The sequence below is a fragment of the Oncorhynchus mykiss genome, chromosome 17 (assembly GCF_013265735.2).
Source record: "Oncorhynchus mykiss isolate Arlee chromosome 17, USDA_OmykA_1.1, whole genome shotgun sequence".
In the NCBI taxonomy this organism is placed as follows: domain Eukaryota; kingdom Metazoa; phylum Chordata; class Actinopteri; order Salmoniformes; family Salmonidae; genus Oncorhynchus; species Oncorhynchus mykiss.
Genome location: NC_048581.1, coordinates 94,902,806 through 94,917,808, shown reverse-complemented (window position 1 = coordinate 94,917,808; position 15,003 = coordinate 94,902,806). Strand labels below are relative to the sequence as shown.

The following is a 15,003-nucleotide window of genomic DNA, read 5'->3' as shown; positions in this document are numbered from 1 at the left end:
TCCTGCACTGCATGTGCATGTAGAGTCACTCTTGAGCAGGTCGTTGAGGGGTTTGTTGACATTGGCTAGACCCAGTTGGTACCTGCCTAGGTAGTGAATCATACCCAGGATCCTCCTTAGATCAGACACATTTCTTGGAGGCTCCAGCTGGGTAATGGCCTGGATTTTGGCCTCATCAAGACAAATGCCATCCGTCGTCAGTATAGTGTCCTAGGTAGTTAAGCCATTTCTGACGCAGTAGACATTTGTCTGGGTTGACCTTCAAACCTGCTTTCTCCAGTGTGTATAGGGTGTTCTGGAGTCTCACTTCCTGATCCGCTGCGCTGGCGTGTCTGAGTAGAAGTATATCATCAAAAAATGGCCACACCTTCTTGGTCCTTCAGGGGCTCTGTCATCTCGCCCCGGAAGATGTCTGGGGAACTAGTGATTCCAAATGGAAGTCTGTATAAATAGTATCTTCCAAAAGGCGTTATGAATGTGGTAAGCTTGGCACTCTCTTTGTCTAGTGGAATCTGCCAGAGGCCACTGGCTGCATCTGAAAGAGACAACACCTGGGCAGCAGCCAGCTTTGTCAGGATATCGTCTATGGTGGGTACAATGGATTTCTCCCTTTTCTCTGATTTGTTTAACCTTCTCAGGTTAGCACATACCCTCAGCTGGTCTTTGTTCTTCTTGGTTACCAGGACCATAGGAGCACACTGCTCTGTAGTCTCCCTGATCTCTGAGATCACACCACTCTGTAGGCTCCCTGATCTCTGAGATCACACCACTCTGTAGGCTCCCTGATCTCTGAGATCACACCACTCTGTAGGCTCCCTGATCTCTGAGATCACACCACTATGTAGGCTCCCTGATCTCTATGATCACACCAGTCTGTAGGCTCCCTGATCTCTGAGATCACACCACTCTGTAGGCTCCCTGATCTCTATGATCACACCACTCTGTAGGCTCCCTGACCTCTGAGATCACACCACTCTGTAGGCTCCCTGATCTCTATGACCACACCACTCTGTAGGCTCCCTGATCTCTGAGATCACACTACTCTGTAGGCTCCCTGTAAAGTGACCCATACGGTTCAGTAGTATCTGTAAAGTGACCCATACAGTCCCTTAGTAGCTGTAAAGTGACCCATACGGTTCAGTAGTATCTGTAAAGTGACCCGTAGAGTTCAGTGGTATCTGTAAAGTGACCCATAGAGTTCAGTGGTATCTGTAAAGTGACCCATACAGTTCCTTAGTAGCTGTAAAGTGACCCATAGAGTGCAGTAGTATGTGTAAAGTGACCCATACAGTTCCTTAGTAGCTGTAAAGTGACCCATAGAGTTCAGTAGTATCTGTAAAGTGACCCATAGAGTCCAGTAGTATCTGTAAAGTGACCCGTAGAGTTCAGTAGTATCTGTAAAGTGACCCATAGAGTTCAGTAGTATCTGTAAAGTGACCCATAGAGTTCAGTAGTATCTGTAAAGTGACCCATAGAGTTCAGTAGTATGTGTAAAGTGACCCGTAGAGTTCAGTAGTATCTGTAAAGTGACCCATAGAGTTCAGTAGTATCTGTAAAGTGACCCATACGGCTCAGTAGTATCTGTAAAGTAACCCATACGGCTCAGTAGTATCTGTAAAGTGACCCATACGGCTCAGTAGTATCTGTAAAGTGACCCATACAGTCCAGTAGTGTCTGTAAAGTGACCCATACGGTTCAGTAGTACAGTGCCTTGTGAAAGTATTCGGCCCCCTTGAACTTTGCGACCTTTTGCCACATTTCAGGCTTCAAACATGAAGATATAAAACTGTATTTTTTTGTGAAGAATCAACAACAAGTGGGACACAATCATGAAGTGGAACGACATTTATTGGATATTTCAAACTTTTTTTTTTTTTTTTCAAATCAACTGAAAAATTGGGCGTGCAAAATTATTCAGCCCCTTTACTTTCAGTGCAGCAAACTCTCTCCAGAAGTTCAGTGAGGATCTCTGAATGATCCAATGTTGACCTAAATGACTAATGATGATAAATACAATCCACCTGTGTGTAATCAAGTCTCCGTATAAATGCACCTGCACTGTGATAGTCTCAGAGGTCCGTTAAAAGCGCAGAGAGCATCATGAAGAACAAGGAACACACCAGGCAGGTCCGAGATACTGTTGTGAAGAAGTTTAAAGCCGGATTTGGATACAAAAAGATTTCCCAAGCTTTAAACATCCCAAGGAGCACTGTGCAAGCGATAATATTGAAATGGAAGGAGTATCAGACCACTGCAAATCTACCAAGACCTGGCCGTCCCTCTAAACTTTCAGCTCATACAAGGAGAAGACTGATCAGAGATGCAGCCAAGAGGCCCATGATCACTCTGGATGAACTGCAGAGATCTACAGCTGAGGTGGGAGACTGTCCATAGGACAACAATCAGTCATATATTGCACAAATCTGGCCTTTATGGAAGAGTGGCAAGAAGAAAGACATTTCTTAAAGATATCCATAAAAGTGTTGTTTAAAGTTTGCCACAAGCCACCTGGGAGACACAGCAAACATGTGGAAGAAGGTGCTCTGGTCAGATGAAACCAAAATTGAACTTTTTGGCAACAATGCAAAACGTTATGTTTGGTGTAAAAGCAACACAGCTCATCACCCTAAACACACCATCCCCACTGTCAAACATGGTGGTGGCAGCATCATGGTTTGGGCCTGCTTTTCTTCAGCAGGGACAGGGAAGGTAGTTAAAATTGATGGGAAGATGGATGGAGCCAAATACAGGACCATTCTGGAAGAAAACCTGATGGAGTCTGCAAAAGACCTGAGACTGGGACGGAGATTTGTCTTCCAACAAGACAATGATCCAAAACATAAAGCAAAATCTACAATGGAATGGTTCAAAAATAAACATATCCAGGTGTTAGAATGGCCAAGTCAAAGTCCAGACCTGAATCCAATCGAGAATCTGTGGAAAGAACTGAAAACTGCTGTTCACAAATGCTCTCCATCCAACCTCACTGAGCTCGAGCTGTTTTGCAAGGAGGAATGGGAAAACATTTCAGTCTCTCGATGTGCAAAACTGATAGAGACATACCCCAAGCGACTTACAGCTGTAATCGCAGCAAAAGGTGGCGCTACAAAGTATTAACTTAAGGGGCCTGAATAATTTTGCACGCCCAATTTTTCAGTTTTTGATTTGTTAAAAAAGTTTGAAATATCCAATAAATGTCGTTCCACTTCATGATTGTGTCCCACTTGTTGTTGATTCTTCACAAAAAAAATACAGTTTTATATCTTTATGTTTGAAGCCTGAAATGTGGCAAAAGGTCGCAAAGTTCAAGGGGGCCGAATACTTTCGCAAGGCACTGTGCTTTTCAGTGGTGGCATGTTTTTCAGTGTGTTCTAAGTATTTTCCAAATATGACACTGCCCCTGTGTCAGTCTTAAAGTCTGTTGTTGTACCTTTTATTTGCAGTTTAACTGTCATCGTTTTAGTCATCAACATCTGTAACTCCCAGGAAATGGGAACTCACCCTCTCCTCCTCTCTCGTTGGGTGCTGTAACCTCTTTGACCACGCAGTAGCGACAAACGACTGTGAAATGCCCTAGCTTCCTACAGCTGCAACATTTTTTAGCATTACCACATCTGTCCTCTTTAGCATGTACCTTACCACATCTGAAGCATCCTGTTCACATTATGTCATTTTGTTTAATCCCCTTTGTTTTGTCCATTTCTGTGTCTGTTTGTCATTGTGCACCGCTCGTTTGTATGCTACTTCACTGAGCTGTCCCTTGACTTGCTCTGACTGCTTCACAAGCTCTACCGCTTTGTCGAGTGTCAAGTCAGGCGTTAGTTAACGCTTCTCTGACATCTCCCTATGACCAACCTGTCCTGGATATTTGAGTTCTTGGCAGTGTTGAAAGGCTTGTAACATCTATCTGGTTTAGGCTTCTGATGTATCCCTCTGGCGTTTCCGTGGGCTTGTGGGTGCGTTGATGAAAGCAGGCTCTTTCATGAATAGTGTTCCCTTTGGGCACTAACTAATTGTCCAGTTCACCCATAACAATCTCATAATCATTCTGATCCTCCTCCACAGAAGACCTGAATATCTTAAACTTGTTCAGCTTCTTTCCCCTGCGAATAGAGCAGTGTACAGACCTGTAACTCTTTTCTGGTGGGTGGGGGAGGCATATGTCTGGGAGAGATGGATGGAGGGAGGGAGGGAGGCAGGCTGGGAGGGTGAGAGGCAGGCAGGCTGGGAGAGAGGGAGGCAGGCAGGCTGGGAGGGAGGGGGAGGGAGAGGCATATGTCTGGGAGAGGTGGATGGAGGGAGGCAGGGAGGGAGGCAGGCTGGGAGGGCGAGAGGCTGGGAGGGAGGGAGGCAGGCAGGCAGGCTGGGAGGGAGGGAGGCAGGCAGGCAGGCTGGGAGGGAGGGGGAGGGAGAGGCATATGTCTGGGAGAGATGGATGGAGGGAGGGAGGCAGGCAGGCAGGCTGGGAGGGAGGGGGGAGGGAGAGGCATATGTCTGGGAGGGAGGGAGGGAGGGAGGGAGGGAGGGAGGGAGGGAGGGAGGCAGGCAGGCTGGGAGGGTGGGAGGCAGGCAGGCAGGCTGGGAGGGTGGGAGGCAGGCAGGCAGGCTGGGAGGAAGGGAGGCAGGCTGGGAGGGCGGGAGGCAGGCAAGCTGGGAGGGAGGGGGGAGGGAGAAGCATATGTCTGGGAGGGAGGGAGGGAGGGAGGGAGGGAGGGAGAGGCATATGTCTGGGAGGGAGGGAGGGAGGGAGGGAGGCAGGCAGGCAGGCTGGGAGGGAGGGAGGGAGGCAGGCAGGCAGGCAGGCAGGCAGGGAAGGAGAGGCATGTGTCTGGGAGAGATGGAGGGAGAGAGGGAGGGAGGGAGAGGCATATGTCTGGGAGGGAGGGAGGGAGGGAGGGAGAGAGGGAGGGAGGGAGAGGCATATGTCTGGGAGGAGGGAGGGAGGGAGGGAGGGAGGGAGGGAGGCAGGCAGGCAGGCAGCCAGGCAGGCAGGGAAGGAGAGGCATGTGTCTGGGAGAGATGGAGGGAGAGGCATATGTCTGGGAGAGATGGAGGGAGAGAGGGAGGGAGGGAGAGGCATATGTCCGGGAGGGAGGGAGGGAGGGAGGGAGTCAGGCTGGGAGGGAGGGAGGCAGGCAGGCAGGGAAGGAGAGGCATGTGTCTGGGAGAGATGGGGGGAGGCTTAGGAGGGGGGGGGGGGTGGGAGAGCGCATGTGTCTGATTTAAACGGCCTTCAGCTTGCAGTAACATCTTCCAGGAGTTTACTGGTCTAATCAGATGTTTTCTGTCAACCAGATTCAGTTTCAACAGAGATTTATATTTCCCTGCTGTCTGTGTACGAAATGTATGGTGACCGGGCTCTGAAACGTGATGTGTTTTGATTGGTTAATTAGTTTACTGACAGCAGTTAGGCTAGAGGGAGCCGCTGTCTTACAGTAGAAAGAGGCATTTATGAAAAAATGAGTCTACAACTCAATCAATGTTCTCACAGTGAATGAACAGAATCCAGTTAATTGAACCTTTATTTGAACAGTTTGTCCCTTTGAGGTCAAATGACCTGTTTACCAAGAGAGAGCTGTCTAACAATATTCTCTCTTGTTGCAGGTTTACACAAGTCCAACAAGCAACCAGCTGCCTACCTGGTCCACGGAGCTAAGATCATCAACGGAGCTTTTAGAGCTTGGACCAAGAAACAGGTAACGTTTGTTACCTCACCCATCAGTTCCACCTGTACTCCCTAAATCCCACCTTTATAATGGACAATATGTCCCGTTGTCCTTCTTTCTTTCCACAGTCTTGTGATGTCCTGTCTACCAATGTCAGCTGCTACTACAGCTACTATCGCTCTGTTGACTGTGTTTCATGTACTGGGTCTCTCCTCCAGGCTCTGTTGACTGTGTTTCATGTACCGGGTCTCTCCTCCAGGCTCTGTTGACTGTGTTTCATGTACTGGGTCTCTCCTCCAGGCTCTGTTGACTGTGTTTCATGTACTGGGTCTCTCCTCCAGGCTCTGTTAGAACACGAGGATGAGCTTCCAGAGAACATGAAGCCCACTCAGCTCATCAAGGACCTGGCCAAGGAGATCAGGATCTCAGAGGTATGACCCTACCCTGCTCAATGCCACCTTGCCCTGTCCTTACCTGCTCTGTACTCATCTATTCTACTGGTCAGGTATCCAATGGCCTGTTGTAGTTGAGAGATACGTAGAGAAAATCTGACATTAACAGTACAGACATAACCTATACAGTTGGAAGTCGGAAGTTTACATACACTTAGGTTGGAGTCATTAAAACTTGTTTTTCAACCACTCCACAAATTTCTTGTTAACAAACTATAGTTTTGGCAAGTCGGTTAGGACATCTACTTTGTGCATGACACAAGTCATTTTTCCAACAATTGTTTACAGACAGATTATTTCACTTATAATTCACTGTATCACAATTCCAGTGAGTCAGAAGTTTACATACACTAAGTTGACTGTGCCTTTAAACAGCTTGGAAAATTGCAGAACATGATGTCATGGCTTTAGAAGCTTCTGATGTCTTAATTTGAGTCAATTAGAGGTGTACCTGTGGATGTATTTCAAGCACTACCTTCAAACTCAGTGCCTCTTTGCTTGACATCATGGGAAAATCAAAAGAAATCTGCCAAGACCTCAGAATTTTTTTTATAGATCTCCGTAAGTCTGGTTCATCCTTGGGAGCAATTTCCAAACGCCTGAAAGCACTACGTTCATCTGTACAAACAATAGTACGTAGCAAGTATAAACACCATGGGACCACGCAGCCGTCATACCTCTCAGGAAGGAGACACATTCTGTCTCCTAGAGACTAATGTACTTTGGTGCGAAAAGTGCAAATCAATCCCAGAACAGCAGCAAAGTACCTTGTGAAGATGCTGGAGGAAACAGGTACAAAAGTATCTATATCCACAGTAAAACGAGTCCTATATCGACATAACCTGAAAGAAGCCACTGCTCCAAAACCGCCATAAAAAGCCAGACTACGGTTTGCAGCTGCACATGGGGACAAAGATCATACTTTTTGGAGAAATGTCCTCTGGTCTGATGAAACAAAAATAGAACTGTTTGGCCATAATGACCATCGTTATGTTTGGAGGAAAAGGGGGGAGTCTTGCTAGCCAAAGAACACCATCCCAACCGTGAAGTACGGGGGTGGCAGCATCATGTTGTGGGGGTGCTTTGCTGCAGGAGGGACTGGTGCACTTCACAAAATAGATGGTATCATGAGGACGGAAAATTATGTGGTTATATTGAAGCAACATCTCAAGAAATCAGTCAGGAAGTTAAAGCTTGGTCGCAAATGGGTCTTCCAAATGGACAATGACCCCAAGCATACTTCCAAAGTTGTGGCAAAATTGCTTAAGGACAACAAAGTCAAGGTATTGGAGTGACCATCACAAGCCCTGACCTCAATCCTATAGAAAATGTGTGGGCAGAACTGAAAAAGCGTGTGCGAGCAAGGAGGCCTTACAAACCTGATTCAGTTACACCAGCTCTGTCCGGAGGAATGGGACAGAATTCACCCAACTTATTGTGGGAAGCTTGTGGAAGGCTACCTGAAACATTTGACCCAAGTTAAACAATGTAAAAGCAATGCTACCAAATACTAATTGAGTGTATGTAAACTTCTGACCCACTGGGAATGTGATGAAATAAATAAAAGCTGAAATAAATCATTCTCTCTACTATTATTCTGTCATTTCACATTCTTCAAATAAAGTAGTGATCCTAACTGACCTAAAACAGGGAATATTTACTAGGATTAAATGTCAGGAATTGTGAAAAACGGAGTTTAAATGTATTTGACTAAGGTGTATATATATTTCCGACTTCAACTGTTTCAACTGCATCATGGGTGTTGTAGTGAACTAGGTTATCTGAACTATGTTACTAACTGTCCTATGAACTCATAGCTCATGCTTCTACACCTGCATTGCTTGCTGTTTGGGGTTTTAGGCTGGGTTTCTGTACAGCACTTTGAGATATCAGCTGATGTACGAAGCGCTATATAAATACATTTGATTTGATAGCTCAGACTGTGGTCATGGTTCAGAGTGACAGCTCAGACTGTTGTCATGGTTCAGAGTGACACCTCAGACTGTGGTCATGGTTCAGAGTGACATTAGAAAAGTGAGTATTTTTGGATAAATTACCATGTCATTGTGTTGATGTTGTTCAGAATGCGGCTAAAGCCATTAAGAGTCCAGTGGAGGAACCCCCTGCTGCCCCATCAGAGCCTGAGGACCCTGCTTCCCCCTCCAGCGTCCCCTCTCCCTCCCCTCCCCTCCGGGAAAAACCAGCTAGGAAGAAGGCCTCCAAGCCACCCAAGCCGCCCAAGATGCCCAAGGCCCCCAAACCTCCCAAGGTCCCCAAAGTGAAGGAGGGAGGGAACAAGAAAGGAAAGAAAGAGAAGGAAGTCCCTGCTCCTCCTCCTCCTCCTCCATCGAAGCCCTCCAGCCTGGCAGCTCTGGAGTCTCACGCCAAGGACATCCTCAGCAAGATGGACCAACCCAAGAAGGGCAAGATGGGGGGCAAGGTGAGAGCAATAACAACCACAACTTATTCACTTCTAATACCCTGTTTAAAGGGAAACTTAAACATTTTTCAACTTCATCATCTCCAGCACCACTCCAATATTAACATATGTGAAAATATAGTCTGTTTCTATGTTTTCTAGTGAAAAGAAGATAAATGTCTAGTAATTGTTTTAGTAATTGTTTAGTATTCGTCCGATGATGTAATTTAAAAACACTTATCTTTCTTTATATTTTTTACTATAAAACATTTTCACATACACTACCGGTCAAAAGTTTCATAACATCTACTCATTCAAGGGTTTTTCTTTATTTTTACTATTTTTCTACATCGCAGAATAATAGTGAAGACCTCAAAACTATGGAATAACACATATGGAATCATGTTGTAACCAAAAAATTGTTAAACGAATCAAAATGTATTTTAGATTCTTCAAATAGCCACCCTTTGCATTGATGACAGCTTTGCTTTCTACAATGTAGAAAATAGTACAAATACATAAAAACCCTGTATGTTGATGTTGGGGTGGTGCTAGAGATGAAGTTGAACATTTTTAGAAATGTCCCTTTAACCATTATTTACGTGTCGGTCAAGATGGATCAGCCCAAGAGGGGCAAGGCAACCTTGACCATGAATAACATGACTGGACCAGTCGTGCTCTACACCTCTACATCAGGGGTGGTCAACCCTCCTCTTGGAGGGTGTGCAGGCATTTCTCCAACTGCTGCTCCCTGCTCCCCCAGGTGGCTAACAACATCCTGAGTATGTCGGGGACCTGTAAGCAGAACGATTTGGAGAAGATTGAGATCCGAGAACAGAACAAGAAACAGGCGGAGGCCAAGTGGAAATATAAGGTACAGTGCAAAACAGTTTCAGTTAGGTAAGGTACAGAACAGTTTCAGTTAGGTACAGGACAGTTTCAGTTAGGTAAGGTACAGTACATAACAGTTTCAGTTAGGTAAGGTACAGTACAGAACCGTTTCAGTTAGGTAAGGTACAGAACAGTTTCAGTTTGGTAAGGTACAGAACAGTTTCAGTTAGGTAAGGTACAGAAGAGTTTCAGTTAGGTAAGGTACAGTACAGAACAGTTTCAGTTAGGTAACGAACAGAACAGTTTCAGTAAGGTACAGTACAGAACAGTTTCAGTTAGGAAAGGTACAGTACAGAACAGTTTCAGTTAGGTAAGGTACAGAACAGTTTCCGTTTGGTAAGGTACAGAACAGTTTCAGGTAGGTAAGGTAGAGAACAGTTTCAGTTTGGTAAGGTACAGTACAGAACAGTTTCAGTTAGGTAAGGAACAGTTTCAGTTAGGTAAGGAACAGTACAGTTTCAGTTAGGTAACGAACAGAACAGTTTCAGTTAGGTAAGCAACAGTTTCAGTTAGGTAACGTACAGAACAGTTTCAGTTAGGTAAGGTACAGTACAGAACAGTTTCAGTTAGGCAAGGCACAGAACAGTTTCAGTTAGGTAATGTACAGAACAGTTTCAGTTAGGTGAGGAACAGTACAGAACAGTTTCAGTTAGGTAACGTACAGAACAGTTTCAGTTAGGTAAGGTACAGTACAGAACAGTTTCAGTTAGGTAAGGTACAGAACAGTTTCAGTTAGGTAAGGTACAGTACAGTTTCAGTTAGGTAAGGAACAGAACAGTTTCAGTTAGGTAAGGTACAGTACAGAACAGTTTCAGTTAGGTAAGGTACAGAACAGTTTCAGTTAGGTAAGGTACAGTACAGAACAGTTTCAGTTAGGTAAGGTACAGTACAGAACAGTTTCAGTTAGGTAACATACAGAACAGTTTCAGTTAGGTAAGGTACAGTACAGAACAGTTTCAGTTAGGTAACGTACAGAACAGTTTCAGTTATGTAACGTACAGAACAGTTTCAGTTTGGTAAGGTACAGTACAGTTTCAGTTAGGTAAGGTACAGTACAGAACAGTTTCAGTTAGGTAACGTACAGAACAGTTTCAGTTAGGTAACGTACAGAACAGTTTCAGTTTGGTAAGGTACAGTACAGTTTCAGTTAGGTAAGGTACAGTACAGAACAGTTTCAGTTAGGTAAGGAACAGAACAGTTTCAGTTTGGTAAGGTACAGTTTCAGTTAGGTAATGTACAGAACAGTTTCAGTTAGGCAAGGTACAGTACAGAACAGTTTCAGTTAGTTAAGGAACAGAACAGTTTCAGTTAGGTAAGGTACAGTACAGAACAGTTTCAGTTAGGTAACGTACAGAACAGTTTCAGTTATGTAACGTACAGAACAGTTTAAGTTAGGTAACGTACAGAACAGTTTCAGTTTGGTAAGGTACAGTACAGAACAGTTTCAGTTAGGTAAGGAACAGAACAGTTTCAGTTAGGTAAGGTACAGAACAGTTTCAGTTTGGTAAGGTACAGTACAGAACAGTTTCAGTTAGGTAAGGTACAGTACAGAACAGTTTCAGTTAGGTAAGGTACAGTACAGAACAGTTTCAGTTAGGTACAGAACAGTTTCAGTTAGATCCGGAAGAAGATTGGGAGAATGTCATATGGTCAGATGAAACCAAAATATAACTTTTTGGTAAAAACTCAACTCGTCGTGTTTGGAGGACAAAGAATGCTGAGTTGCATGCAAAGAACACCATACCTACTGTGATGCATGGGGGTAGAAACATCATGCTTTGGGGCTGTTTTTCTGCAAAGGGACCAGGACGACTGATCCTCTCTGATCTACCCATCCCGGATCCGGGATTGTGAATACAGACTCAAGCTCATTACCATAACGCAATGTTAACTATTCATGAAAATCGCAAATGAAATGAAATAAATATGCTAGCTCTCAAGCTTAGCCTTTTGTTAACAACACTGTCATCTCAGATTTTCAAAATATGCTTCTCAACCATAGGAAAACAATCATTTGTGTAACAGTAGCTAGCTAGCGTAGCATTTAGCGTTAGCATTTAGCAGGCAACATTTTCACAAAAACCAGAAAAGCATTCAAATAAAATCATTTACCTTTGAAGAACTTCAGATGTTTTCAATGAGGAGACTCTGTTAGATAGCAAATGTTCAGTTTTTCCTGAAAGATTATTTGTTTAGGAGAAATCGCTCCATTTGGTGCGTCACGTTTGGCTACCAAAAAAAAACGAAAATCTAGTCCTCAATACGCCAAACTTTTTTCCAAATTAACTCCATAATATCGACTGAAACATGGCAAACGTTGTTTAGAACCAATCCTCAAGGTGTTTTTCACATATCTCTTCGATGATATATCCTTCGTGGAAGTGTGCTTTCTGTTCTGAATCCCAGGAGAAAATGACCGCAACTGAAAATTACGCACCAATTTAGACAAAGGACACCGGGCGGACCCGTGGAAAATGTAGTCTCTTATGGCCAATCTTCCAATGATATGCCTACAAATACGTCACAATGCTGCAGACATCTTGAAGAAACGACAGAAAGCGCAGGCTCGTTCCTGCTGCATTCACAGCCATATAAGGAGACATTTGAAAACAGAGCTTCAGAGATTCTGCTCATTTCCTGTTTGAAGTTTCATCTTGGTTTCGCCTGTAGAATGAGTTCTGTGGCACTCACAGGTAATATCTTTGCAGTTTTTGGAAACGTTAGACTGTTTTCTTTCCAAAGCTGTCAATTATATGCATAGTCGAGCATCTTTTCGTGACAAAATATTGCGCTTAAAACGGGCACTTTTTTTATCCAATAATGAAATAGCGCCCCGATAGACTTAACAGGTTACTATGACAGACAAAATGAGATTTTTTTTCCTCCAGAAAATCACATTGTAGGATTTTTAATGAATTTATTTGCAAATTATGGTGGAAAATAAGTATTTGGTCACCTACAAACAAGCAAGATTTCTGGCTCTCACAGACCTGTAACTTCTTCTTTAAGAGGCTCCTCTGTCCTCCACTCGTTACCTGTATTAATAGCACCTGTTTGAACTTGTTATCAGTATAAAATACATCTGTCCACAACCTCAAACAGTCACACTCCAAACTCCACTATGGCCAAGACCAAAGAGCTGTCAAAGCACACCAGAAACAAAATTGTAGACCTGCACCAGGCTGGGAAGACTGCATCTGCAATAGGTAAGCAGCTTGGTTTGAAGAAATCAACTGTGGGAGCAATTATTAGGAAATGGAAGACATACAAGACCACTGATAATCTCCCTCGATCTGGGGCTCCACGCAAGATCTCACCCCGTGGGGTCAAAATGAGCACAAGAACGGTGAGCAAAAATCCCAGAACCACACGGGGGGACCTAGTGAATGACCTGCAAAGAGCTGGGACCAAAGTAACAAAGCCTACCATCAGTAACACACTACGCCGCCAGGGACTCAAATCCTGCAGTGCCAGACGTGTCCCCCTGCTTAAGCCAGTACATGTCCAGGCCCGTCTGAAGTTTGCTAGAGAGCATTTGGATGATCCAGAAGAAGATTGGGAGAATGTCATATGGTCAGATGAAACCAAAATAGAACTTTTTGGTAAAAACGCAACTCGTCGTGTTTGGGAGACAAAGAATGCTATATTATTTTCCACCATAATTTGCAAATAAATTCATTAAAAAAATCCTACGTGATTTTCTGGATTTTTTTTTTTTTTTCATTTTGTCTGTCATATTTGAAGTGTGATGATGAAAATTACAGGCCTCTCATATTTTTAAGTGGGAGAACTTGCACAATTGGTGGCTGACTAAATACTTTTTTGCCCAACTATATTACCCAGATTGCTCTTTCTATTTCATGCATTACCCATTCTAGTCCCTGTGTCTACATTGAAGATGTTGGATAAGCTTCTTTCTAAATTCATGTGGCTAAACAAGAGACCTAGAGTGAGACTCAAAGTTCTATTTTTACCCAAAGCTAAAGATGGCCTGGGCTTACCCAATTAAAATATATACTTTTGGGCCAAGCAATTAAGCTTTGGTGGCTTGGATTAAACAAGATTTTGGGTCTATACAAATTGAGCAACGTTCATGTCCAGAAATATACTGCTTCCTTTTAGGCCAATTGCATTGGAAGAAAGTTAGATGGAAGAATGAATGGATAAGATATACTCTGAAGGTATGGACAGCAGTAAGAAAAACAGGAAATGCCAACTTCGCTCTCAAGGGCCATGAAAATGACTAGCGATGCCGACCTTAAGCCATCCATAATGGACAGAGGCTTTAGAAGATGGGCAGAAAAAGGAATAAACGAGTCAGGAGAAGGTTTTCTTGATTGAACACAGTTCTCTATTGAGGGAATTTGGTCAATACAAACACTCCAACATAATCAATGAATATCTCCCAAGGAAAAACATACATCTTCTACAGATGAAACAGGAACACAATACGATTATCTTTAAACTACAACAAAAGTCACGGGTTTGTCACCGTCTTAATCCTTCTTCATCGATAGCTCCCCTCTCTTGGTGGCCATCCTCCAGAGATAGCTTTCCCCCCTATCTGCTGGTTCCATTCTCTCTCTTATAGGGGAAAGAGAATATGTCATTAGTACCGTCAGCCGTGCTTAATTGCCTCTGGTTATCTTGTCTCACATGCCTTGTTGGGCTGCTATCCGTGAGCCCAGCCTGCCCTCTGGTGGTCCTTCCACATACCTCCCCCCTCAGGACCGAACCAGAGGGTCGGGCGCCAGACGCGCAGTCTTGGTCGCGTCGGGACAGCCCGTCTGCATTCCCGTTCTTCGATCCGGCTCTGTGGATGACATGGAAAGAGAACGGTTGTAAAGCCAGAAAACATCTGGCTATTCTGTTATTGTTTCTCTTACCAGCCATCCACGTGAGGTGCGCATGGTCAGTAACTAATGCAACCGCCGACCCAGTAGGTAGTACCGGAGATAACCGAGGGCCGGGATCTGTTTGTCCTGGGAATGGAGGGAATACCCGACCGAAATTCATAATCAGCTTGTCTAGCTGTCTTGACTGCCACGGTAGGAGAGTTTGGCCCCGGCGCACCTGTGGTAGAGCCTCCTCTTTTCCTTTGCCCTCCAGGGCCATCAAAGCCACCTCCTCTCTTCCATGGTACGTCTTCAACAGGTTTATGTGATAGAGTTGGATTTTCTTCCTCCTGTCAGGTTGCTTGAGGTAATTGACCGGTGAGACCCTTTTCATTACCTCGTAGGGGCCCCTCCACTGTGCCAGCAAGCGGTGTTCGGCCGTGGGCACGAGCACCATCACTTTCTCTCCCACGGTGAACTCACGGGTGTCGCAGACTTATCATAGGCCCGGCCTTGGGTCCTTTGTTCCTTCGCCATATGCTATTTTACTATTGGCCACACTGCTGACAGGCGGTCTCTCATCAGGGTAACATGTTCTATTGTGGATCGAAAGGGGCATGGTTGGGTCTTCCAGGTCTTCTTGGCTAAGTCGAGGATCCCTCGACAGGGTCTGCCATAGAACAATTGAAACGGAGAGAATCCAGTGGATGCCTGGGGTACTTCTCGCAGGGCAAACATTA

General features: G+C 44.6%; 1 protein-coding gene across 1 annotated transcript in view; it reads left to right on the top strand.

The window, feature by feature from the left end:
- Window positions 1-15,003, top strand: part of phf2 (PHD finger protein 2) — a 134,794-nt gene that overhangs the window by 78,430 nt on the left and 41,361 nt on the right. The window contains exons 10-13 of the mRNA XM_036951005.1: window positions 5,605-5,696; window positions 6,008-6,097; window positions 8,202-8,558; window positions 9,301-9,411. Coding sequence (XP_036806900.1) covers window positions 5,605-5,696; window positions 6,008-6,097; window positions 8,202-8,558; window positions 9,301-9,411 — 650 coding nt within the window. The remainder of the gene's footprint in view (window positions 1-5,604; window positions 5,697-6,007; window positions 6,098-8,201; window positions 8,559-9,300; window positions 9,412-15,003) is intronic.